The sequence below is a fragment of the Nyctibius grandis genome, chromosome 5, assembly GCF_013368605.1.
Source record: "Nyctibius grandis isolate bNycGra1 chromosome 5, bNycGra1.pri, whole genome shotgun sequence".
In the NCBI taxonomy this organism is placed as follows: domain Eukaryota; kingdom Metazoa; phylum Chordata; class Aves; order Nyctibiiformes; family Nyctibiidae; genus Nyctibius; species Nyctibius grandis.
The window spans coordinates 41,103,100-41,127,631 of NC_090662.1; the positions used below are offsets into that span (position 1 = coordinate 41,103,100).

Here is a 24,532-nt window from a genome sequence, read left to right on the forward strand (position 1 = left end):
GCTGAGGGAACTGGCGTTGTTTAGTCTGGAGAAAAGGAGGCTGAGGGGAGACGTTATTGCTCTCTATGATGACCTGAAAGGAGATTGTAGCAAGGTGGATGTCAGTCTCTTCTCACAGGTAAAAAGTGATAGGATGAGAGGAAACGGCCTCAAGTTGTGCCAGGGGAGGTTTAGTTTGGATATAAGGAAAAATTTCTTCACTGAAAGGGTTATCAAATTGGATAACAATCAATCATTGGAACAGGCTGCCCAGGGAAGTGGTGGAGTCACCATCCCTGGAGGTATTTAAAAGACGTGTAGATGTGGTGCTTAGGGACATGGTTTAGTGGTGGACTTGGCAGTGTTAGGTTAATGGTTGGACTTGATGATCTTAAAGGTCCTTTCCAACTGAAATGATTCTATGATTCTATGAAATAGTCACCTTTTTAAAAATCAAGGCTTACCTATTCAAAGCTGGGCACACAGAGAGCCACTCATAATCAGGATGCACCAAACCCTCGCTATCTGTTCCTTAGTCTTTACAAAAGAGAGCATTTCCTTAATGAAATGACAGAGAGGAATGTAAGGAAATGTAAGACACCGTACAGGAATTCAGCATGTATAGTACAGACTGGAGAAAGACAAGGAAATTCCAGAGTCAGGCTTGCTGAATACGGTATTAAGTTTGTATTTTCAGAATAGACTGAGGCACTCAGACATCCAGTTTCACTTACACAAATACACAGTTAAATGTGAAATGATGTTGCATAACAAAAAAGTATCTTAAGGCACCAATTCAAATGTATCACTGCATAACACTGTTAAGCACTTCAGTAAGCTGATGCTTTAGATTTTTTAAGTTAACATTAATGTCTCTTTCCCCTCTCCTGTCTCCTTTTATAGGCCATGTGTTTTCAGCCTGCCATGTAAAGGAGTTATTTCATTATCTGCGAATTAGGCCGGAGAAAGAATACCATTATTTAAAGTTAACTCACACAAGAACTGAAAACAACTATTTCAAGACTCTGTGTGCATGAGACTTGCAGCTGGTTTTAAAAATCATAAAAATTGTATTTAAATGTCTGTTTTTTTATAGATATTACTTGATGCAGTAATGTAGGTATTCCCAGAAACGGAGAGGTGGCAGAGAACCACACCAGGACAGAGGGAGAGTCCATGCTGCTGTGTCTGATTGAGCTGAAGGCCCCTCAGTTTTGCAGGGAGGAAGGTGGCAAAGAGAGCATTATTCTTTACAGGGTGGTCCTGTGGGCGGAGAGGTTCCTGGATCAAGCATGGGAAGGAGTCATGAAACGATGTGAAAAAGGATTGTGTCTCTTTTAGCTTAGACCTAAAGGAAATGTTGTATATTGATGTATTTTATTATATATCACTTTTTCTAAACATATTTACACACAACCTTTGCTACTGTTTTGAAGGGTATGCCTATGCTGCTGACAGCTTCTCAGAAGCTGGGCAAACTTTGCTGCTGCTGCGTCTAGACTGGCACATTATTTAGTGTAATATCAGGCAATTCTATGCTGCACTTAGGTTTGGAGTGCAAAAACACACAGTTACTTAGCTTCAAACAGAAGGATCCACCAGTCTTTGCACCAACACCTACTTCTTTTGCCTCGTCTTTAACCTGCGTGCCGGTACTCCGAAGTGGCAGCAAGACATCCACAGTGGCTTGCAGTTTAGTTAGTGTGACATCAGTCTAAAGCAAAACAAAGGAGAAACTGGAAGAAAATACAGTTCAGAAATTAAAGAGGGGGCAAATGAAAACACAAGAGTCAGCAAAATGAAGAAAAGAAACCTCATCAGACAAACCTGATTTATATCTTTGATGAAAACATATACTAGATGATAGGGGTGAACATGCAGAAATACAACTATGTGACATTTTGCTAAAAAAATAGAGCTACTAACATGGCAAATATTAACCTGTTAACTACTAACCAGTGAAAAACAGTTTAAAACAGATCCTAGAAATATTTGCTTTCATCACTGAACAGCAGGGTTTCTGGTGGACTTCAGGAGAGATCAATACTAAACATGATACGGCTTGGTATTTTCATCGATGAGCTGCAAGAAAACATGAAACTACTGTTTGATAAAGTTTCAGAAAAGGCAAAGATCTGCAGTGTTGAACAAAAGTGAAGACTAAGCAGCTATGTGAACTGTCCTGGTTACAATCCGGGGAAGTACGGGTGGGTTTAAATGAGGACCTCCTGGGAAATGATTTGCCAGTTATACATAATATACTACTCTGGGGGGCAGCTGGGTGAAAAGTGACAGGATATGTTGGAAATCTGATTTTATGATTTGATGGTTTTGTGATCGGGGTCATGTAAAGACACAGATTTGATGTATTTCTAAGTAGATACTGTTTCTGCAGTAGGGCACCAACACATGAGCACAAACGATGGTGGAACGAGAGCTGGGGGCCAGGGCTCAGCCCTGCCCACCTCCAGCCCGTGCTTCTTCCACCCGAGAGCTCACACCGCAGTTACCAACTCTCTGCCCCGCGCTGCACAGGCGCCAGCTCTGTGCATTACCCCTTCCCTCAGCGCAACTCAGCTGCCGGGCTCCCGCCGCCAGTAAGGCCCGCACCTCCAGAGGCAGCACGGCCTCCTCAGGCCGCCCCACCGCCGCCGGGAGCAGAGCGGGGCCGCGGCCACCACCGACACCCGGCCGGGGCTCAGCGGGCGACAACGCACAACGATGCCCAGCCCTGACTGACACCGCAACTCACGCCACCATTTCCCTCGACGTCTCCTTCCGCGACGGGCGCGGAGCTGCGGAAGGCGAAGGCGCGGGGTGGGCGGAGGGATCCCGCGGGAGGGCGCGGCGCAGCAGCGGCATGGCGGTGGTGGGCCGGCGGCGGGAGGCGACGGTGGAGCTGTGGGGGGTGCTGCTGCCTCCGCGGCGTGCGGCGGCGGGCTCGGAGGAGGAGACCGAGGAGGAGGCCGAGGAGGAGGCGCACTTGGCGGAGGCTGCGCTCCTGGAGGCTTCCGGGCCGGAGCTGGCGGCCGCTCTGCCCCCGCGCCGGGCCGGTGAGAGGCGGCGGTCGCGGAGCGGGGCCGGGCGAGCGGGCAGCCCCCGGTGCCCTCCGCTGCCCTCCGCTGCCCGTGGCCTCCCTCGCAGGTCTGGGCAGGGCGCCGGGCGCTGCGTTCGAAACAAGTGAGCTGCGCTCGGCGTCCGCGCCGGGCCCGGCCCTGCGGGAATGGCGGCGGCGCGGTAACAGCGCGGGCCTTGCGGAGGGGCGGCTCTGCCGCGGGTGCGGTGCGGTGCTGTGGCGGGCAGCCGCCGCGCCGGCCTCGGGGGCTCTTGTCACCTGCTGGTGTGGAACCTGCTAGTGTAGAATGTGTTAAAAGCGAATCAAATCGAAACTCGCTTCTCCCCGGTTGCTGAACTCAAGTAAAGGGAAAATGATCCGAAGTAGGTGATAAATCTTACACAGGCGGTAGAAGGGCAGCGTGATTTGCCCTTTCGTGTGGCCGCGTATTGCAACAGTAAGAAAACAAAGTTTTTCCATTCAAGTTAACTAAAAATGCATTTATTTTTTTGTTTTATGACATATAAAGGTATTGATACTGGATGTTAATGATTCCCTACTTTCTACTTAGAAAAGCGGGTGACATCGGAGCAACTTCTGCCTACCAAGAATACTTTATCTGAAAATTGTTTTAAAAATTACTAAATTGAGCTAGGTAACAAGGGGAAAATAAATAGACAAGTTGTTATAGACCTAAGATCTGTTGGTACTCTGGTTTGGTGAGAAACAGGCCCTGCAAAGTGCGGGTGCTCGCTTTGTTCTGGTCATAGCATGTAGTCCCCAAGTGTGGGTTGAGGAATGGTGTATTAATTTTTGTGAGGGAAGGAGGAGGTAAACCAGGTCATACAAAAATGTTAAGAGTTTATTGTATTAATTGCTTATAATTTTGGTGGTTTCAGTTGCAGGAAGTATTTAGTATACAGATGTATCTGAAGAGCATGCAGGTAATGTGATGCAATACTTCATGGCAAAACTATTTAAAATTGAATTGCAAACTTGACTTGGTATAAATGGTGTAATATTAAACTGTATGCCAGTATGTTTAATTGGCTAATATTCATGCAGGAGTTTAATTTTGTAGTTCTGACACTTGGAGAAGCAGTTCTAGTGCTTACTTTTGAGCTTGGTTTTGCTTTCGTTTTTAAATACTGCTGGAAAGACTGACATCAGGAAGTTTAGGAAAACCCCTGCTTTGCTTTTGCTACTGCAGTTTATTCAAAAGACAAAAATAAGCTTTGAACAAACAAAACTCTTTTAATCAAACCAAACTTCTAATCTTTAGGACTGTCAATTAACAATGCTTTTATTTTTCTTTTTAATGATTCAGTTGTTATACAAGAAGACAACTCCAAAAAGGAGTATGAAGTAGTTGGACGTTTTCCATTAGTTGACCCTTGGTGGAGAGTTAATGTTAAAGCTAAAAAAGTGGGGTCGAAGTACTTTGTGCAAGGATATCCATCATATTTTCTGCGGACTGATATCGAAGAAAACAACCGACAAGTCTTTTCACTCTTTCTTAAGGAATGTGCTGTTCCTGAGGTTTTTAAAGAAAAGTTTTTTACTTGGCTTCCTACAGAGTCTATGCTGAGTTTTAGAAATCTGGAAGAAAAACTAAAACAGTTTCAAGTTTCACACTTACAGACAAGGAAGAAACAAAGAGACACTAAGGATTATGATATCTTCTACTATGTTTTGAAATCATGTAGGTATATCCTGTGCTATTTTGATTGTTTTATAAGCTAATGAGTTCTGTCTCAGATACTGTGTTCAAGCTAACATCTTCCTACAAAGTGTATATTCAAATGAATTTTGAACATGAGAAGATTCTTCTTTTAAATTTGAGGACAGTAGGACAGCTGACCAATTAAAGAAAGGCATATAGTTAGAAACACGTAAGGACTTTCCTGAATTCAGTTGGCTTACTGAGTAGAATTGTCTGTGCTGGGGTTGCAATGGCACTGGTGCTGGCTTCCTATAGTTTATTCAGATATAACAAGGCTTATTAAAAAATGGGTTCGGCACTGCTTCAGTATGGTGGTATGGCTTTTTAGGACAAATACGTGTTCAGAAATAGTATAGCTGCTTTTTTGTAGTGCAGGGGGAACAGTGAATGAGCTCAGCCTAGTCCAAATTAGCTGCACTAAATAGGCTAAGTGTATTTGAATCCTGCCCATCAGCAAGGTGGTATTGCTGGGGAACAGAGTGTGGAAACACTGGAGTGGGCCCTTGTGGAGATAGCTCTGGACTGCTGAGGATCATGTGGACTATGATGGTATGACTACATGAGTGTTAGAGATTGGATCAGGAGCGTGCTTTTGAAGCATACATCCCTCTTGTCTCCATTGTAATGCAGTGTAATACTCTGAGAGTATTGACTGTATTCCTTCTGGATGAAACCCAAAAGATACGTTCCAGTCACACACCTAAGGTACTCCAACCCCTAATGGGCATTCAGTCTGTTGCACCAGACTATAGCTGGTCTGAAGCAACACACTGAAATACAGAAAGTAAAGACATCTGAGACGTGTCTTCAGCACTAGCTCTCTTGTTTTGCTCCGATGATCTATTTCCTTTATACTGTATTCCTGATGTGGACACAGGCAGTCCTGCGTTGGTGCTGTACAGAGCCACTTAGGTGTGAGTGCCATGGGACTCAGTGCTCTAAATTGGAGGAGGTCTTTTAAATTCAGCTGCAGCTGTGCACAAATCTGTAGAGACAGGTTGGGTCTGTCTGCTGTTACGTGCAAGCAAACTTAAGTCTTCTAGTACCTGGTTTACTGGGCAGTGTCAGGTCAAAAGATGGAAGAGACTATTTTGGAGGTCAAATCATGTCTAACAGGAGAGTTCAGAGCTTTTGCTAGACTTGAGCTGACTTTACTCCAAATCACATGTGTAAGGAGAGGAAAATTTTCACAGATTCTATGGACTTTCAGGCTTTTTGTTCTGTTCTTGTAATGGTAGAAAAGTTTTTAACCCCTGTTTACGGACTTTAAATCTTTTCATGACCACAAAGGAGTGGGAGTTGATAGTGGTAGAAACTCTAACCTAGTTCGCAGCACAAGTTTTAACAGGATATATGGATCCCTTTTGATTGAGGCCTGTCCAGTATGCTAATGAATCGTCAGGGGTGAAGATTGCACAGTGGCCCTAGGTATACCATTCACTGTTCTTGTAGCTGGCGGATTTTTCCTAATATCTAATTACTTTCCTACAGATTAAGCTTTCTTCTTTCTCTATCATTGGGCAATAGAAACAACAACCCACCCCCCGGTACGTCGTGTTGCTACTGTTACTATTGTAATTTTTTTTCTGGTTGTCATTAATTGTTACGGGCTGGAGCAGTTTGTTCTTCAAGCCTTCATGATATTTTTGTGTGGAAATAGTGTGTGTTGATTCTCCATGTGTAACTTAAGTACTTGCTTTAAAGGGAAAAGGTTTTATCTTTGCCTTTCTGTAGGCAAGACAGTGATAAGAAAAAGTACTTAATTGAGAAAAATTGCAGTTTTAAATTTGGAATTACGAAGTTTCCGTAACACTTAATTAAAAATTGCGTTGTTTTTTGTTTTTTTTTTTTTCCTTGCCACAAGATGAAACTTCCAAAAGTCTCAACTTTCTTCTGGAATTTGTTTTTTAAAGCAAGGTGTAGAGCAAATCGGTTTCATTGTCTCCCTTTTGCAGATCCCAAGACTGATAAAAACAGGGAAAGTGATAGCTCAAGTTTGGGGTCATTGAGAAGGCTAGTGGAAACCACTCTTTTCCTGAGTTTCTCTAATAATCTGATACTACAAATTTAGAAGCCTCTTTTCTTATTTTGGATTTTGAATGTTCTTCTGCACATCTGTATGAAAATTATCTTTAGGCAAGAGGCAGGTGTGGTGAGGTCTGAACTGACTTTTACAAAATGCTATTGAGTATGCAGTTTAAACCAAGTGTATAATACATATTTTCCAAATGAGTACATTGAGTTGCAGTTTTTATGTCATCTGTTTACATTATTTTTTCCCAAGGCAGTTCAGGGAAGACAGACTTTAAAAGAATTTGAAAAGGATTACAAAGAATAAGAAACTGAGAGAAATTTGGGATGTTTTGGATGTAGGGGAGGCAGAAGGATAAAAGGCAGAGTCAGTTTAAATTGCCTTTACAAATATTTTTGTATATTGCTTAAAACTTTCTGTGTTTGTGGTGTGTACAGTTGCAGGAAAGGCGGTATTGGTAGCTCTGATTTTTCCGATGATACTGGAGTGCTTGCCTATTCTTCTGCCACGCCATTTTTGCTGTCTGTTGGACATGGTATGTTGGCAAAGACAGACTGAAGAAAACAATGGTATGGATGGCGAGGAAGTAAATTTTCAAGACAAGGTGCTAACAAAATTGGATGAGATATTGAAGAATGAGCCATGGAAACTTGGATTCAGCAGGGTAAGTAATGTTAAGCAGGGTAAAACAACGTGGTGGTTGTTACATATGAGCTTCATTAGAGTATAGTGCTGTTTCAGTTATGTTCAGTTTATTAATAACTGGGCATTTGTAGGAGGTAAGCTTAGTTCATTTGGAAATGGATGATGTACTGGACTCAGTTTTAGCAAAGGGTTTCTTTTTTTCCCAGTTGGTCTACAATAAATTAATCTCAGAAGGTTTTAAAAGTGGTTTTGTTACAACTATTTATTTATTCTTCTTTACAAGGATCAGAAAATTAAATACTTGAGGTAATTGAGCAAAAAGTAAGAAGTCTAATTTAAACCCCTCAGTTGTCCTGTTCAGTTTTATACCATCAAGTGAGATTTCTGTTCTTAATACGTAGAACAGTGTCTATGCTTTCATAGTAAGGTAGGTAAGTTACTCTTTAAGAGGTCATCTGGTCTAGTGGTTCTTCTTTTTTATAATGGGATTTGCAGTTGCTGTTTACCTTCCTGTTTCCCTTTGCTACACTTGCTGTGCAGCTCTGCTGCTGCACCTCAGATGGGAGCTATAGCTTAATAGTTCAGAAATGTGATCAGTTAATCCCTCTGCTTCAGTCCCTCAGTGCTTTTACTGACAGATGTTCTGACTTGTCTTTAAGACCTGCAGTTTCAGAAAGTCAGCAGTCTAGCCAATGTATTCCAGTGTTTCACATCCTTTCCTTTAAAAAGCTTTTCCTGGTGTCCAGTTTGACTATTCCTTGATGCAGTACAGACTTGTTGCTCTCTTTGTTTCTTGTACCAGAGACCTGCATTCTCACTGCAGTTTTTTTATTGCTTGAAGACTCTCTAGCTTTTTCTTTTAAGGCTCAGCAAGTCAAATTCATTTTTCTTTCCCTCAATAGTTCATCTTTTTTTGCACATCTCAGTCTTCCGCTGTTTTGTGGTAGTATGTGTAAAGGTTGTGTATTTCTTGAAGTTGTGTGTTTAGAACTGGGTACAGTATTCTGGCTAATGCCTTTCCTGTGCTCTGGTTCTACAGTTTTTGTGCCTTTACTTGGAATTGTGCTAATTAGGTGCGCACAAGTTCTCCCTAATATCCAATTTCTGCACCAGTTTTTTATTTTTAAAGTTTCTGTTTCATATAGAAGGGTCACCGAGAGGAATTGTCATTCCATCTTACTTTTAAATATCTTGCTTTCATATAGCTTGAAAAGCATTATAACTTCATACATCATGAACAATCCATACATTTTTGTAGGCTTCCACCCTCTGAATTGCAATTTGTATTTACTAGGTGGAATGTTACTCACCAAGAGGCTAACATCTTCTGAAATAAATATATGTTTGCTTTTATTCTTTCTGGGGAGAAGATTACCCACAGGGAACTGAACCTTTCTTACTGTGAGGCAACGTGGGCCGCCTTCTGTCAGTGTGAACATCTCCTCTGGAAGATTCCTGACTTGCAGAAGAATGCATTAATTCTGTATAATCAACTCAAGAAACAGAGTAGAGAAATGGGACACACTTACGAAGATCAAGATGAATTGGCTCGTTTTGTATCTAAAGATATGTCCATTGAGCATGTTTGGCAATCTCTTGAATTTCTGAAAGATCAGAACATAGTGATTAGGGAGAAAAAACTAGTGTTTCTGCCTCATCTTCACAAATCTGAAAAAGACATTGCAAGGTATATAGGTGACCTTCTGTCAGACTGCTCATGGCAACTGGATGTTGATGTGAGAAAGATACTTATCGTTTCTCAGACATCAAGAGAAATGGTAGATAACCAGATTAGTGTTACCCAGGCTCATGAAACGGAACATCTGAAGGAAAACAGGCCAGATAATCATAACTGTGAAAATCACTTTCCTGAAAAGGAAGTGGGGTCTGTGTCTGGTACCCAAAGTAAAGCAGAGGTAGACTTAGATCAGGTGATTGCTATGGAAAAGATCTGTTCTAATCCTGTCACAATCATAAGTGGAAAAGGAGGCAGCGGGAAGAGTACAATAGTTAGCTGCCTTTTTCGTCACTTAAAGCAGATGGAAAAAGAAGTGGAAGCTGCTTCTAAGGACTTTGAAGAAGACCTGGATGCGTCTGAGGAATGGAACACCTTTGATCATCATTGGGAGCCAGAGAATATGTACACAAAAAAATTTTTGAATGTACTATTTACTGCACCTACAGGGAGGGCGGCAGGCCTTTTGAGTGAGAAAACTAAGCTTCCTGCATATACACTGCATCAGGTAAGGATTTTTTTTTTTTTTTAATTGTTTTCTCAAGACCTTTTGGCACTGTCCATTCTTGTTTTGAAAAAAAAAAAGCTTGTTATTGACCTTTCCTTATGAAATATGTAGCTATTAATAATAATGTTTAGGTGCAGCTTGTCAGCATTTGAAAGCGTTACATTTTGGGGAATCATAAATCAATAATTTGAAATATGTTATTTGCTGTAACTTTGGGGTTTTTTTTCTACTTATACACATCTCAAATTTGTGCCTTTCTAGAGCATCTGGTCCTTTTAGCTTTTTTTTTTTTTTTTTTTATTAAGACAGAAATACTTTCTAGATGGCAGAGCTGTTTTCTAGTGTCCTGTTGCCTAGCAATCATACTGATTATGTGCACATACATGAAGAGATCAGTTGCCTGGGGTTGAATAATGAGATAGATTTAATTCACACAGTGCTTTCTTAATTACTGTTAAATATTGTGCATTTTTTTTAGAAAAAAGTAGAAAGCAGACTCTTTGTTAATAAACTTAGGTCAAGTCTCTGTTGTCCTGGGTAGTGGAAGGTGCCGAGAAGATGTTAGAGGTGTGGAATAACCTGTATAAATCAAAATTATAATAACATAAAAAGTACTGTGGGCTTATTTTATCTTTGGGGACTGGATAGTTGCCTGTTCCCCTTCCCCATGCAATGTTGGGGGTTTATTAATGTCAGCAAGTTGTAGCAGGAGGTGTTCTGTTACTGGGCAACCTAACGGCTGACCTTACATCCTTCAGGCTCCCTGCAGAAAAAAAATGAAGCATTTCTGTGCTTTTATGTAAGTAATTGTTGATAATCTCAGCTAGAAATGTATTCACCAAGGAGGAAAATAAGACTGAATGGTTGAGTCTTCTGAGTGTTTACAGGTTTAAGTTCAGAATTTCAGATAATAGCTCTAAATGAGAACATTAGAAGATACCACACTCTGGCTACCTTTATAAGACAGTTGTTGACAGTTGATTAGTGTCAGAGCTTGATTTATTTCAATTTTTTTCTAGATCATCTATAGTTTTAAATCGTGGAGGCAGAGTGAACAAGTACAGCAGTGGAAGTTTTCTACTGTGACGATTCTGGTTGTGGATGAAGGAAGTTTGGTGTCTGTTCACATTCTTAGTTTAGTTTTAAAACTCTTGTGTGAGCATGCTCAGCTTGCCAAACTTATTATTCTAGGTAAGTGAAACAGCAAATTTAGCATTATACAATATTTAATAATATACAATATACAGTGTAAGTATCAGAGCTGCCACTGGCCTCACCGAGTCTCTTAAAAACCCTAGAATGTTACGTTGTTCTGTACTTGGATATTTCTGCTTCTTCATAAGGTCAGATGAGATAGACAGTTTTCCATCTCAACTGTCAGTATGAAAGTACCAGTATCTCCATTCTCTGATTACCAGTGTTTTGTCTGATTCTGAAAGTATTATGACTTCCATGTGGTAGCTTATTACATCTTGCAACTGGAAAACTTTTCTGATTTCCTTAAATTTAAAGAAGCTAGTGTTAGCATATTAATCACATGTTAGAAGGGAGGTTTTGGGTCATTCAGGTCATTCTTAATGCTAGGATCATCTTGCTTTAATTCAGAAAGGAAAATGAAGTATAAAATACAAATTTTCTGCCTTTTCAGAGGTTTGCTTTTTGGTTTTTAAATAGGTAACTTTCAAAATGTGTTTGAGTAAGATGTGATCACTGTCAGTGTTCATCATGCACGGTGATTTGCACCTGCTAATAATGCATTACTGAGAGAGGAATATGAAATATTTAAACTACACTACAGCCCGATTCCCCAAACAAAGTTTCTTAGATTCTGGAAAGTTCTGTTTCATGTTAATTGTATTGAGGAAGCATGTTACTACATAGAGGGTTGAGTATTAATTCCAGTGTGGTTTTTTTCAAGACAGTTTTTAACAGATGGTCTGTTGTTGCTTCTCACAAATACTAATTTGCATTCTGTTTAGGTGACACTAGACAGCTACCAAGTATAGACCCAGGAAACATGTTAGCTGATATCTTTGAGGGTCTAAAATCAAGAGGCTTTTCTGTGGAACTGCGAAATAATCACAGAGCTGAATCGCAACTAATTGTAGATAATGCATCAAGGTAGGATTTCCTTATGTATGGAAGTAGTAGTACTACATGCTACTATGTATGTAGCAGGCCTGGTCCTTTACCTGCAAAACAGTAGTGCATCCAGATTTGGCTCTATAGTACTGCTTCTGTTGGTTTCTTATTCAAAATCAGTAACGCTGGTTTTAAAAACAAACCAACAAACAAACCCCCAAAACAACAACAAAACCAGATTTTTCCAGGAGTGTATGTATTGGACAAAAAATGTGTGTGCTTGGAATACTCTTGAATTTTATCAGACGTATTTCACTATCAAATACTTTCTCTTTTCAAATGAGTTGTGCATGCACAAATCACTTCATGCCTTCTGAAATGACTTACAGTTGCTTCTCTAAAAGGGAAGTTTTAAAGACATTGCTGGTAAGTGTGACAATAGCTAAAACAGGCTGAATTACATTGAAAATTCAGATGTCGAGGGCCATTAAATCACAGTTTCTTTTTATTTTTTGCTGTATTAATACCTAGAACCTCTAGATGTTTCCAGCATTTGTATTACTTTTGGTCTGGAAATAATCCTGTTTACTGTCAGTTGCATGATTTATTTTTTAAACCTCAAACAACAAAATCTAGGTCCGAGTGCCCAAGACCTTTTGATGTTGATTGGAATTTGAGAATTTTCTGAACATTTGCAAGATGCCCAGAACTAGTAAGTGTTTTACAAACAGTTCTATGTTACTCCAGTCTGCTCCCACGAGAAGAACTGTGTGGGTAATACTAAGTATCTACTGCAGTGGTGAAGGGTTTAGAGAATAAATTACTTTTTTTTGATGTGAAATTAAGTTATGCTCAGAAGCAAGAGTTTTTGGTGTGTGTAGTGTAGATGACCAAAAATTTACAAATGGTGAACTTCAGGCTGATGCAGATGATGATACACTGGAATCCTTTAACTGGAAATAATTTTTCTTTTCTGTTTTCCCTCCACTGCTCTGGTCAAGAATCTCTCACCGGAAGCTTCCTGAATTTGATGAGGTGCTGAAAGTTTCTGACTGGAATGAGGAAATGACAATGCCAAGCCCGGAGAAGAAATTCATTCTTATTGCCTTGCCTGCTGGTGGGGGTTGTGACAGTACGTGTGAACAGTCAGTTTGTGATCTTGACTTTCCCTTTAGTAAAGCATAGACTATTTGGCTGGAACTAATATTTTGGGAAGATTTTAGTCTGGTTTTGTTTCTGGTGTAAATTTAAATGCTAGATTCATAGTTTACCTTTTGCCTTCTGCAAGTGCACACAGTAAGACCCATAAGTGCAAAGGATACGCTGTAGAGTTCCAGCTTACCAGTTACGTTTTGAAATGGGGGTGATACAGCTTCCACCAGTGTAATCAAATGTGATTGTCTTTTTATGTTGTAGCTGGAGCTGTCAAACCTTAGAAGGTTAAATTTTTCAGAGGTGAATCATTTGAGTAAACAGTAACTGTAACAGGATGATGTGTTGGACTGGGATGTGCTTCCAACTCTAGAATCAAGTAGGAAAATGGAAGCAGAGGGGACATCGGTATTTCTTTAAAAATGTTTTGGGATCAGGGTTAGGGCCTTTGTTGTTGTATTTTTGGCCTTCATTGGGTAAGTGGATTGAGTGGCCACTTCATATGCATCAAAAAGCTTCAAGGGGGATGTAGAAAAAAAATAGTGCAAATATCATTTTATCTTACTATAGTAACTTACTCAGCAAGCAGAATACTAAAAATGGATTTCTTCTGTGAAATCTGAATGTATAGGCCTAGGTCTGTGGCTCAAAAATGTTCTATCTTTACCTCTTTAATGTGCCGTGTCAAAACCTTATTTTGCATAAAATATGCTCTATGCAGCTGTTTAACATAGAGAAATAAGAATTTCTCTCCTTAAATATCACACTTTTATCTCAGATTTTAATAGCGGGATAATGGCATAATACTTTTTTCGGGGGAATATATATGTGGGTGTTCCGTGGTGTGTTTTTTTGGGGGGGGGGAGGGGGGGTGTTTTTATGTTTTGTTTTGTTTTTTTTTTTTAAGTTGAAATGTCATTGAAGCAAGCAACAAGCAAAGGCAATTTCATATTGAATTATGGTTTTCTGTCTTACATTGTTTGTTCTGCATATTTTTATGCCTTACCTTTTATGTCTTCTAAAACAGGTTTGCAAACTGCCATAAAGACTTTACTTGAAAAAGGACCAGGATTGCAGGATGCCAGACAGTCGCAGTTCATTGCTTTCAGAAGGTAATGTAGCATGCAGGCAGACATTGAAAAAACCCTTGCTAGCAGCCACAATCTAAAAATAGCTGAATGTGTTGAGCTGGAGAAACTAGTGGCAATATGATAGAATTACTAGAGAACAACAGGCCAGGTGTCTTTTCCTGTACCTTCTGGTTGCCCCCAGTCTCTCCATGGAGAGTTGCTTCATTTTTCTGTAAGCTTAATGTTATTTTGCACCATGATTTCTGCCTTTATGTTCATGTTCATCTGTACTGTTTATGTCCATCCTTTGTTTCTTTACCATAAGTGGTCAGTTTTTGAGGCAGATTCTCTGAGAGCTTGTGCTCTGGTGTTTGCTAGCAGTGCAGTGTTCTTCAGTAACGGAAGGTGAGGGCTTGACAGCAGGAGGAACCCGTAAAATACGAAGAAATGTCCATATTCAAATATATCCCATTGTGGCAGATGTGAATTCCAGGGTGCGTGATGGAACATACAACCTACTGTCTATGCATCCTTCTGTCACAGGTGGACACTGACCAAATGACAGAAGCTACTTGCATTTTGATCATGTGATGAGGGCCAGATCTAGTCATATAATCTGATGGGCCCTAGTGCTCCTGCTGGGCAGTGGCGAATGCCTACAGTTTGGATATTTGGAAGCACAATACTTGTCCTTTAAGAAGGGGTGAGGTGTAGGGCTCTCACACACTTTGAAGGAAGATTGGAGAGGACAGTGATCAGTGATAACGTGAACCGTCACAGGAGCGTGAGTAGTATGGGTGGCCTCACAGAAACACTGAAGGGGTAAATGTAATGTCCAGTAGTACCTGTAGTCCATAAACTTACACTTCTGCACAGAAGGGTACTTAGAAAAAAACTCTTCCACTTTTATTTGTGAGGAACTTCTTCTCAGCAATTAAAAACCACTCACTGTTTACAGGTTACTAGTGTGCAAATCAGTGATTTATAAATTTTAGCTAGTTCCCCTGTTTGCTGTGAATGCTGAGTAAGTCTGAAATCAATTTTATTTCTCCAGTCTGCATTCAGGTGCGATACTGTTGTTAATGATTTCCATATGAGATTCTTCTAGAATGTATTTGTAGGTACTTAATCTGCATTTAAAATTCCAGGTCTTTAAAAAGCAAATAAATCTTCTGACTATTTTTCATACATCTACAGACAGAAAATAATATATCCAGGCTTTAGTTTTTCCTTTAGTTTTCTTCTAGCTAATCTAGGTATTCATCGCAATCATCCTTGTCTCACCTTCCATGTTTATTTAGACAAAACTGCTCCTGTCTTATCTGTCTTCTAAACCCTGAATCAGTGATTGTTTTTAACTGTTGGTGGAAGGTAATTATAGCTAAAATGGGCTTTTGCCATTATTTATAAATCAATGCTATTGTGACGTTGCATGTAATTATATGTTTTGTACATCATTATTTTGTTGATGTTCTTGTTTTGTCTGATTTAGGCAAGATTGCGATCTAATAAATGAACTTTGTTGCCAACACTATTCAAATCATGTAACCAGGTAAGCCAGGGTTTTGCAATTTTTCCTGTGAAGAATCTCACTTGGTTTTTGAAGGTGTTACAGCCAGGCCAACAACCTAAAATAAGATTGTAAAACTTAATGTTTCCTCTAGATCTTATTTGTGTTAGAAATCATTTATATAATTAACTTTATTTGATGAGTTTGTTAATCTCAACCTGGACTGTGAACAGAGGTAACATAAGCTGTTTGCTTTTCATTTAAACTGTCATTATATGAATTCCAAGATTTTGAGTTACTGTTGATTATTTAAAATGGTCATAAAAGCAACTTGAAAAAAAACCTCAAGGTTAATTATTTTTTTGATGCTGTTTGTTTTTTAAATAGATTCTGAGATATTTTTGCAAGCAAGATTTTGGTGCTACTCCGTATTACTGTTTTTTACCAAAGTTCAAGAAACTTCTTTTAAATACGTGAGTTAAGTGTTTTGAACATTATTAAGATTTTTAATCTGGCCCAAGTATAGAGAGAGGAAAGAGAAGAAATACTGGGAGATGGTAAATGCATACTTTGTAAATACCTTCCTCCCTTTTTCTTTCTCTGACCTAGAGACCACAAAAACCGACTTTTATTTCGAATTGATGACAAGATTTCCTGCATGCGGAATACATATCTCAAGGATCTTTTGCCAGACCGTGGGTTCAGAGAGGATCCCAATCGCCATGAATGCAAAAGTGGAGAAACCACCCTCACTGCAGAGCCTGCTGAGGAGGGCAAACGACTATGCAACGGAGATATATTTTTCATAATAGGGGTAAGTTCTTGCTGCAAGAACACAAAAATCCCTCAGTGGTAACTGATTCAGTCCTTGTTGAATCTCCAGAACAAAACAGTTCACACTTCAGAATTTTAGTGCATAATACATACTACTTCTGCTAAACTATCACGTGAAAGGCAAGAAAGAGGCAGACTTGCAATAGCGAATTAAAAAAAAAAAAAAAAATCTCTGGGCATTTTTGTAAAATGTGTTTCAGTTGGTCTGCTTGTGTCCAGTGTAAACAAAGTCTGTAAATACTCAAATGTATTGTAATCGAAACGCGTAATGTTTTGGGTATAGGTAGAAACATAGTCTTAAGTAAAGAATAAAGCTACTGTTACAGCTTGAGTTCTCCTCTGGCAGAAAACTAAGCTGATAAAAAATACAGCAACACGAAACCCTGTATTTTTCTGCTGGCTTCAGTGAGTTGAGCTGACTCAGCAAAGGGTCTGGTGAAAGTATCACCGTTTGTGCATGGGAGAGGGGGACCGTATAGGGTTGGCGGGGAGAGTACGCTCTTCTCTGTTTGTGGCAACAAATTGTTAAATGGCCTCACTGGTATTATTTCACCGTACCCTAGGATAGTCTGAAGTTTCTGGGGGCTAAAACTTCCTTTCTCAGCATTTTTCTTACTAAGCAGAAGGAGTTAGGGTAGGCCCTGTCCAGTGAAACTATTTTCCTTGAAGGTAGTTGGTGAAAAATAACCATCTTTGGGGATTAGTGTCTTCTGAAACTGTTTCACTCGGTTGACATTGCGGCCATTGTAATTTCAGGGAAAGCTAGCATAGGGACATACGCAGATGTATAGACACTGATCAAACTGCTGATACAAGCTTACTGCTGAGCATTTTTATGCTATTTCTTTAGGATGTAGAAATTGATAAACAGCGCTTACTGACCATCAGCAGCACGTACGGCTCCACGTTCACTGTGAGGTATAAGGCACTGAAGAAGCTATGTCATATAAAACATGCATGGGCGAGAACTATTCACACGTTTCAGGTAAAAATAAAGCAGCTATAAGCTGATAAAACTTTCTCATGGTTTTATCTTGCTAATGCAGTGTATTTTCATATGAGAGTCAGAAGCTCTCTTGAAACTAAAATTCCTTGAATGCAGGACAGAAAATATTCTTGAGAGCGTCCCCAGTTGTCTCCAACTTCCTTGTTCTTGTAAGACCTTCTTTTTACCTACTTACTAGTGCTCTTACTTTGCTAAAGTGTTCTTGACTGTGTTTCAGGGTTCTGAGGAAAAAACTGTTGTCTACGTAGTCGGAAATCCTGGCCGTCAGCACTGGCAGCACGTGTACACAGCCGTGACCAGAGGACGCTGCCGTGTCTATGTTATAGCTGAAGAGCTGCACCTCAGGAGAGCTGTCACTAACAAGAACATGCCCAGAAAAACTCGCTTACAGAGATTTTTGAGAGAGGCAATCGCAGAAAAAAGCAACTGTCCCAAACAAACGTCCTCTCCCCTGATGAAGAGCTGGCAAAGTCAAGAGCTTGAGACTCAGTCTGTTTCTGTAACTCAAGGTGCACCTGACCCATGTGAACCTCTAACTGATGTGATTAAACAGGAAGGGTCAGAGGTTCTCAATAAAGAAGAGCAGACAGGCAATTTGCAGCAAAGTCCATGTAAAAGACAACAAAGTCTTGCAGAGAATTCAACAGTAGAAGATTCCCCACTTGGGTCTTCCAGACTTAAGAATCTAACTTTGGGACAACCAACTCCTAGGAAGCTTTTCAAAAGCTAACAATTAATTAACTGCCCTCATTATGAACCTTCCTTGAACCTGTTATGTTCAAGAGTTTTGGAATGGAGAAGCTGGCTATGCAGATGACTTTCAAAGGCTTTCTTGTATTTGCATGTTCTATGAAGAACAGCTTGTTTTAAAGTGAGACATCACTTTTCAGTCATCTGTTTTTAGTAGGAGATTCCTTGGTGTGTCGGTAATCCAAAATGGTATCATTCTTTTGTTTGGGTGAAGAATGAACTTACAGGTCTTACAGGATCCAGACGTTCCCTTGAAAAATACGTGGGCATTTCTAGGTTTAAAGACTGCAGCCATCCATACCAAGATTTAGCTGTCCTCTCATGCTACAACATTGATGAAAAGCTGCTACTGCTGTGCCAAAACTGCAGTTTGCTCTTGACTCAAAAACCAGTTTACAAAGGGGACTGTAGATTTTTCTCATGTGGCAGATTTATGGGCATGAAGCTTCGATGGATTATGGATTTTAATCTTGTTAAAAATAGAACAAGAAAGTTGCAATCAGTGATATAGAAAATTTTTTCCCACTTTGTACTTTAAAGAGATGTAGAACTTGCCCTTGCTGCTTCAGCTAATAGTTATATGCTGGTAACGATCTCAAGAAAAGCAAAATTCCAAGTCAGAGTTCAAATAACATTCCACTTTCAGCCTTTTTTGTGTGTGTACTAGGTGACTTGCCACATTGTATGTTTTGAGATTAATAAGCTGAATGTTTCATCAAACATCAGACAAATTGTACTAAAATTTGGACAGCTTGATTACTTTTAACAATGACTTTTTTTTTTTTTTTTTTTACACATATAGCAGGTAAGTGTCCCATAAATATAAACATGGTATTTTTTGCTAAACTGGAAAAAATATAAAGTAGAAAAATGCTACCTCATTTTCAGTCTTTAAATCACTGTTTATTTCAATTTATACAGTTTTTCCATACAAATATTTGCAACAGTTTGAATTTCAAAAAACATACCATAGACGATAAATATCATGCTATTAAAGTATTAAATTTGTACAAAAATACTTTACAGTTTAATACTTATTTGTTACAAATAAAAATACATATTTGTGACTCATGATTCAGCTTTGAATGTCATTCTGACCTTTTCTGGCAGTGCTGAAATAGAAATCCGAGATACTCGTGTGTGTGCAGGGCAGGTGAGCGTGTTCATGTATTGGAAACAGCAACAGGGATACAGTTAAACAGTTTAAATTGACCAGAAACAGCTCTGTAAGGTGATTGCTTAGATATGGAAGCTCTACAAATGTACAAATCCAGTATCTTTATATTCACCTATAACAATAATTACCAATAACAACTTGAATACTGGAATAAACCAAAGCAGCTGCTGGTGAGCATATAAAGCAACTGGCAGTATTTTATTGCTTGGGGGGAGAGGAGAGAGACAGAATTTGTGTGATGTGTTTGTAAAATATATTTACAATTTTAAAGTCTAAAAATGTGTTGCAAGGGGTAATGTTTATCATAAAGAAGGCTTAAAACAAAGCATATTAAATGGGACTCTTGTCCCTTCAAGAAATTGTTTGACTTAAAAAGCTCACGTGTGACGGTACAAGTTTACAGGTCTATGGATCATTAAAGAGCTGCTGTATCAGTTGTCCACTGACATAGTTTAAAAAAATGTAATTTTATTTTAAAACCTTTCTAATTTGTCTGAACTCATTTCAGTTTTGCTCTTGTCAGTAATCCTCCTTCAGAGGTTTTATCCCACTAAAAAAAGTCTCTGCTTAAAAATCCCCGCAGGCTGCAAGACACACCATTGAATAGCTCATTGCATAGGGAGTAACACGTTCTAACAAATTTACCAAAGACGTGGGGGAGTAGCGTTCACCGCATACTGCAGCTTCCTACAAGCATTTTGTTAACATATCTAAACCGTGCTCTGGCTGAAGAGTGCACCCTGCTTGCCAGCAGCATAAAGATCCCCCAAAATTACAGATGTAGCCATTTAACAAGAGAACCTGGTGCAGCATGCCACTCCTCCTTGGCCATCAGATAGCACCTTTCTGATAAAATGTTTTTAAAAACCATGTCACCTGGACACCACTGTTAGCAGAGGTTAACTCTGTGCTTTTCCCTCAAACAGCAGCTGATGAAGGGAGAAGAACATTTCAGTCCTCTTTTAAACATCTCCCCAGTTCCTTACTTGAGGGAAAAAAAAGGCCCTTAGGATTTCTCGTACTGTTGCTAATGGTAGATTGTTTACAATGGAATGACTTGGCTTAACAAAGAGTTAAACTTTTTCAAAAGTAACCAACAAGCCTTGAGACAGACAGACAGACAGACTGACCTCCTGTGCTTTTTAGTGCTCTACAGCATCTGAGCCTCAGTCTCAGAGAAATCTTAAAGGGATTTAGCACCATAATTGTCTTTCATTACCAAATGTCCCACGAAAATGATTTTCTGCTATAATGTATTTGTAGGATCCCGTGTCTCTGTATTGATGTTAGTGTGTCTGCTCTGTTGAAGGAAGGCGTTATTCTGATCACTCCACTCCCCGCTCGCAGAGGTCTGTTGGTCGGAGCTTCCTTTCTGAGATGCCAGTGGGTTTCTGCTAATCACCAGTTCCAGCTTATTGCCAGATTCTGCGATGAGGGGCACAACCAGACAGCAGTCAAAGTCTCTGGTGCGAACGTGGTTTACCTGAATGATCAGAAGATGGATTTTTGTTACCAGTTTAGGAAAAAGAAATGAGATCACAAGAGAACCAGATTTATCCTTGAGACTATGGAACCTGATTTAAATATTCCAGGTAGAGAATTGCCCAATACAAGACTATTTAACAATGGTGTCTGGTCTGAAGACACCAGTTAAGTTTTCTACTCACCCTTTAACAGAATGTAGCTGAAGTGGGCATATTTACACCGGTGATAGTTGGTGGCTGTCACAGTGCCCACGCCATAAATGACATTTAACAGCACACAGTTTTTCTGTCTGTCATGGTTTTCATTGATTTAAATGCAATAGATCACATCTAAAATTTCAATTCAGTTCAGGTCTTCTCTGGTTTTAATTAATATATATAAATTTATATAAAGTATTTTATTAGGCTAGTTGACAAATAATTTAGGTTTTTCATGACAGTCCAACTTGGCACTGGGGTAAGTAAGTGTGGTGCTAAGTGAGTATTACATTATTCCAACTATGTCACTCAAGGGCTTGGATTAAGCACAGAAACAATTCTCAAGTCTGTATCAAGAACAGCAAAAATTACAAATCTGTCTGGAAATGCCTTGAGAAATTCCAGCTTTCCCGTGAGCACTTGTATATCTCCTTTGGAATTCTGAAATACCTAATAAACAGTCTGAAATAATTTGTTTATATAAATATGACTTCACAGAAAAATCGAGCCTGAGTGCCACTGCATAAAAGCCCAAGTCACCATGAATTGCTGCCTTTTATTACCGAGGCTCTAAACGATTTACACAGCCTGCGGCACAGAGCAATTACGATCATTTGTCCTTCCTGTCCCACTACCACATCCTTTCCCAGCAGAAATGCAAAAGAACAGTACTGCTCATCATTTAAAATATAATAGCAATGGAGATAACAAGGCTGTTCCAAACACCTGATGAAAACACAGTGCAGTTTTTCTACAATCAGGTCTGCGTACCCAGACACCCAAACACCTGCAGCGTGGTTACAGATCTTTGTACAAAGTAATCTGTGTGTCGTGTCCCTTCATGCTAAACCTGTGTGGTGCCAGAAACGTTACCTGTAAAAGTCTGTCGTATGGTTTTAAACCTCCCAGGTCGCCAGGGCCAGCTGGTCGAATGTTTTTAACGTACACTCCTTTTTCCAATAAACCATCTGAAACACTGAACCCAAAGTCTTCTCCATCAGAGTCCTTGTACAACGTTACCTGTGGAGATGATGTGACATGATGAGAAGGAAAAAAAAATTTGTCCACATTTCTACAAGCATTAGGCAGGCTTTCTTCCTAGGATGGTTGTGGTGGGGTTTTTTTTCACGTTAGATCACTTACCTACTATTTGGTACTTGGGGTATTAGAGTTGTCCCCATTTTGACGTTATATTAATATTCTCAGAAGCTGCCTTATTCTTCAGTAATAAACATCCCTTTTCACTTCTGCTCGTCAGCTGGAAATTTGTGGTGTTTAGCCCACCTTTTGTGGTGTCATTTTTTTGAGTCTTAGGTTTTTTTGTTACCCTGTTCTCTAGTTACCAGGATTTGAGTACAAGATTAGGTTTAGTTTTGCTTCAGGGATGAAGACCTGGCCTCAACCAAACAATTGGTGGTGTTTCTTCCAAAACTTCCAGCACCATAAGCCCATGCCAGCCTGGTTTTGGACAGGAAATGGTCCACCCTGTAAAGCCTAATCTCCAAAGTGCTCAGTATGAGAGTTATAATGCAATCTTTTAAGGAAGTATGAATAAGGCTCCTTCCGAAAGAGCTTGCAGGCAGTGTTCTTACAGTGACATAACCATGAGATGGTCATTCAAAAGCAGAAAGCAGAAGTTAATAAAACTGTTCGTTAGAAGAAGGTTTTTCAGGTGTTCAGAGAACAAGTCCTCACAGGTAGTTTTGTGAATTCAGTTATTTGTTAGGAAAAAGATTAAGAGACTTCTTTGTAGGGATGTGGTATGCTGAAGTTTTTATTTCTGTGAGCTTTTTATTTTTTCTTGCTTCTCTCACATCAGGAGTACAGACCTATGCAACCAGCAGGACTCAGGGAAACTTCTAATAATTTGTTATCAACAGAGGCTTTTGTTTGTGATACCATAGCGTGTTTAACTAACATGGCTTTGATCTGAAGTATGTTTGAAACTGCTATGAAAGTGCTGTAAGACTACCATTCTACAAGACTAGAAAAGGAGGGAGATATATTTTATTGACAGTTTTGTCTGCATTTCCTGGCAAGAATGAAAAATAATTAGCACTGACTCTCTTCAACTGAAGTAACTTTTTTCCCCTCACCATCACAAAGGATAGGAGCGCTTCATGTTAACTGCTTCTTAAGCCTTGAAAACTAAATGTAAAAATGTGATACAGTGCCTAAGAAGAGAAGACTTAAAATACTATGTACTGTTCTAGCACCGATGGCACAATTTATAAAAGGAACTTCCCCTTTCCACTTACTCCTTTTCTCTTCCTTCAGGCACTGGAGTTACATGGAGCTGGATCCAACCTCAGATGAACTACAAAAGCATATGGAACAGGCGACTCTCTGAAGTAATCTAGACTGCATTCTTGTCCTAAGGCAGGATCAACTGTGTCTAACCCATTTCTGAGAAACATTTATCTGTCCTGCTTTTTAAAATCTCCAGTGATGGAGACTCCACAGTCTATTAAAGTAATCCCTTCCAGTGCTTCAGATGTTTTCCTTGGGTCTAAACTAAATCACCCTTGCTGAGACTTAAGCCTGCTGCTATCCACAGAGAACAAGATCACTTCATTCTCTCCTTCTCTGCAGCGATGTGAAACAAGGCTTGTTTTTCTCTGGACTCTGTTCAGTAGATCAACATCCTTTTTTAATTTTCAGACTCCAAACTGGACACTCTATTACAGTCAAGATATTATCAAAGCCAAGCTGGAGCGGAGAATAATTCTGTGTGTACCACAGATGGTGGTCCCATTCGTGTGCTCCAAGACAGTGTTGCTTTTTTTCCTGGTTTTAGTGAGCGGTCTATTAACAAACAAAATACATACAAATTCTGCTCTACAGATCTATAGGAAGTGCCATTCCACATTAGCTCACCTTAGCTTGTGTCTTGTCTATAATAATGCAACATGCTACTTCATGCCCAGCTTGTGAGTCAAAAAATGGTGCACTGCAAATGATAAGGGGCATGAAAGCGGAGTTTTGCTGTAGGGGGACAGTGGGAAGTACTGCACTGGGGGTCGGGGGGAAAAGAGGGGAGCAGAACTTGAGAATGATCATCCAAAGTCTTTTATTGCCCCCCGACTTGTTCAGGTTGGACTTTCCTGATTTATATGGACTGAGCACTCTGGAAGGGCATTACTCACTACCCTGCAATTGCAACTTTTATGTATCAAAATATTTTCTCATTTCAGTGGTTCTTCAGATCTACAGATCCTAGAATATTTTAAAAAACTGTTTCCCTTATGGCTATCTTATCTTGACTTTTGGTTTATTTAACAGGAGCTTGAAAATCAAAGAAACTGGTACTTATTCACTTAAGGGATGAGGCTGTGGTTTAACTTTGTTTCATGTTTGACAGCTGTCACATTTTCTAGGTGCGAATCATCTACAGAGGACTTTCTTTTGTATTATAGGTTATAATTTTGGGGCTACTTCTTTTTAGGGCAGCATATATTCTTCAAACGGTATCTCAGAGTAAAAACCCCACTATCTGAAATACCCAGATTTTTATTTAATAACGGGTATGGGCAAAGGCCTACCACACAGGTTTCTCATCTTCACTTGCCAGTAGCGCAGCCCTGTCTGAAGG

At 39.7% G+C, this 24,532-nt stretch overlaps 2 protein-coding genes and 1 long non-coding RNA gene across 5 annotated transcripts in view; 1 reads left to right on the forward strand and 2 right to left on the reverse strand.

Annotated features, from left to right (window-relative positions):
- Nucleotides 1–643: 643 nt before the first annotated feature.
- LOC137664420 (uncharacterized) lies at nucleotides 644–3,050 on the reverse strand. Its single transcript, XR_011048291.1, has 3 exons — nucleotides 2,732–3,050; nucleotides 1,601–1,715; nucleotides 644–1,327 (listed from the first exon to the last, which is right to left on the reverse strand). It is a non-coding gene; the product is annotated as an uncharacterized lncRNA (long non-coding RNA).
- On the forward strand, nucleotides 2,777–23,468 carry HELB (DNA helicase B). Of its 3 annotated transcripts, XR_011048290.1 has the most exons (14): nucleotides 2,777–3,032; nucleotides 4,362–4,736; nucleotides 7,227–7,453; nucleotides 8,805–9,677; nucleotides 10,697–10,868; nucleotides 11,657–11,798; nucleotides 12,761–12,891; nucleotides 13,939–14,023; nucleotides 15,474–15,533; nucleotides 16,101–16,305; nucleotides 17,176–17,310; nucleotides 17,549–18,886; nucleotides 20,568–20,850; nucleotides 23,218–23,468. XR_011048290.1 is itself a non-coding variant. In XM_068402404.1 (12 exons), the coding sequence occupies exons 1-12, from the start codon at nucleotides 2,840–2,842 to the stop codon at nucleotides 18,059–18,061; spliced, it is 3,111 nt and encodes a 1,036-aa protein (XP_068258505.1). In that variant the 5' UTR covers nucleotides 2,777–2,839; the 3' UTR covers nucleotides 18,062–19,066. The 3 variants fall into 3 exon arrangements, 2 of the variants coding, with proteins under 2 accessions (XP_068258505.1, XP_068258506.1); XM_068402404.1 differs by lacking the exons at nucleotides 20,568–20,850; nucleotides 23,218–23,468 and having other exon boundaries at nucleotides 17,549–19,066; XM_068402405.1 differs by lacking the exons at nucleotides 2,777–3,032; nucleotides 20,568–20,850; nucleotides 23,218–23,468 and adding an exon at nucleotides 3,193–3,417 and having other exon boundaries at nucleotides 17,549–19,066.
- Nucleotides 19,031–24,532, reverse strand: part of GRIP1 (glutamate receptor interacting protein 1) — a 369,469-nt gene continuing 363,967 nt past the window's right edge. Inside the window, exons 23-24 of the mRNA XM_068401733.1 lie at nucleotides 21,814–21,960; nucleotides 19,031–20,741 (exon numbers count right to left, since the gene is read on the reverse strand). Coding sequence (XP_068257834.1) covers nucleotides 20,505–20,741; nucleotides 21,814–21,960 — 384 coding nt within the window. The 3' untranslated portion in view covers nucleotides 19,031–20,504. The remainder of the gene's footprint in view (nucleotides 20,742–21,813; nucleotides 21,961–24,532) is intronic.

Bases quoted from the DNA above. Each gene is read 5' to 3' on its own strand.
- HELB (XM_068402404.1), top strand. From the start codon at position 2,840: ATGGCGGTGGTGGGCCGGCGGCGGGAGGCGACGGTGGAGCTGTGGGGG. The intron at 4,737-7,226 runs GTAGGTATATCC...TGGTGTGTACAG, and splicing joins CTACTATGTTTTGAAATCAT to TTGCAGGAAAGGCGGTATTG. The intron at 11,799-12,760 runs GTAGGATTTCCT...GCTCTGGTCAAG, and splicing joins ATTGTAGATAATGCATCAAG to AATCTCTCACCGGAAGCTTC.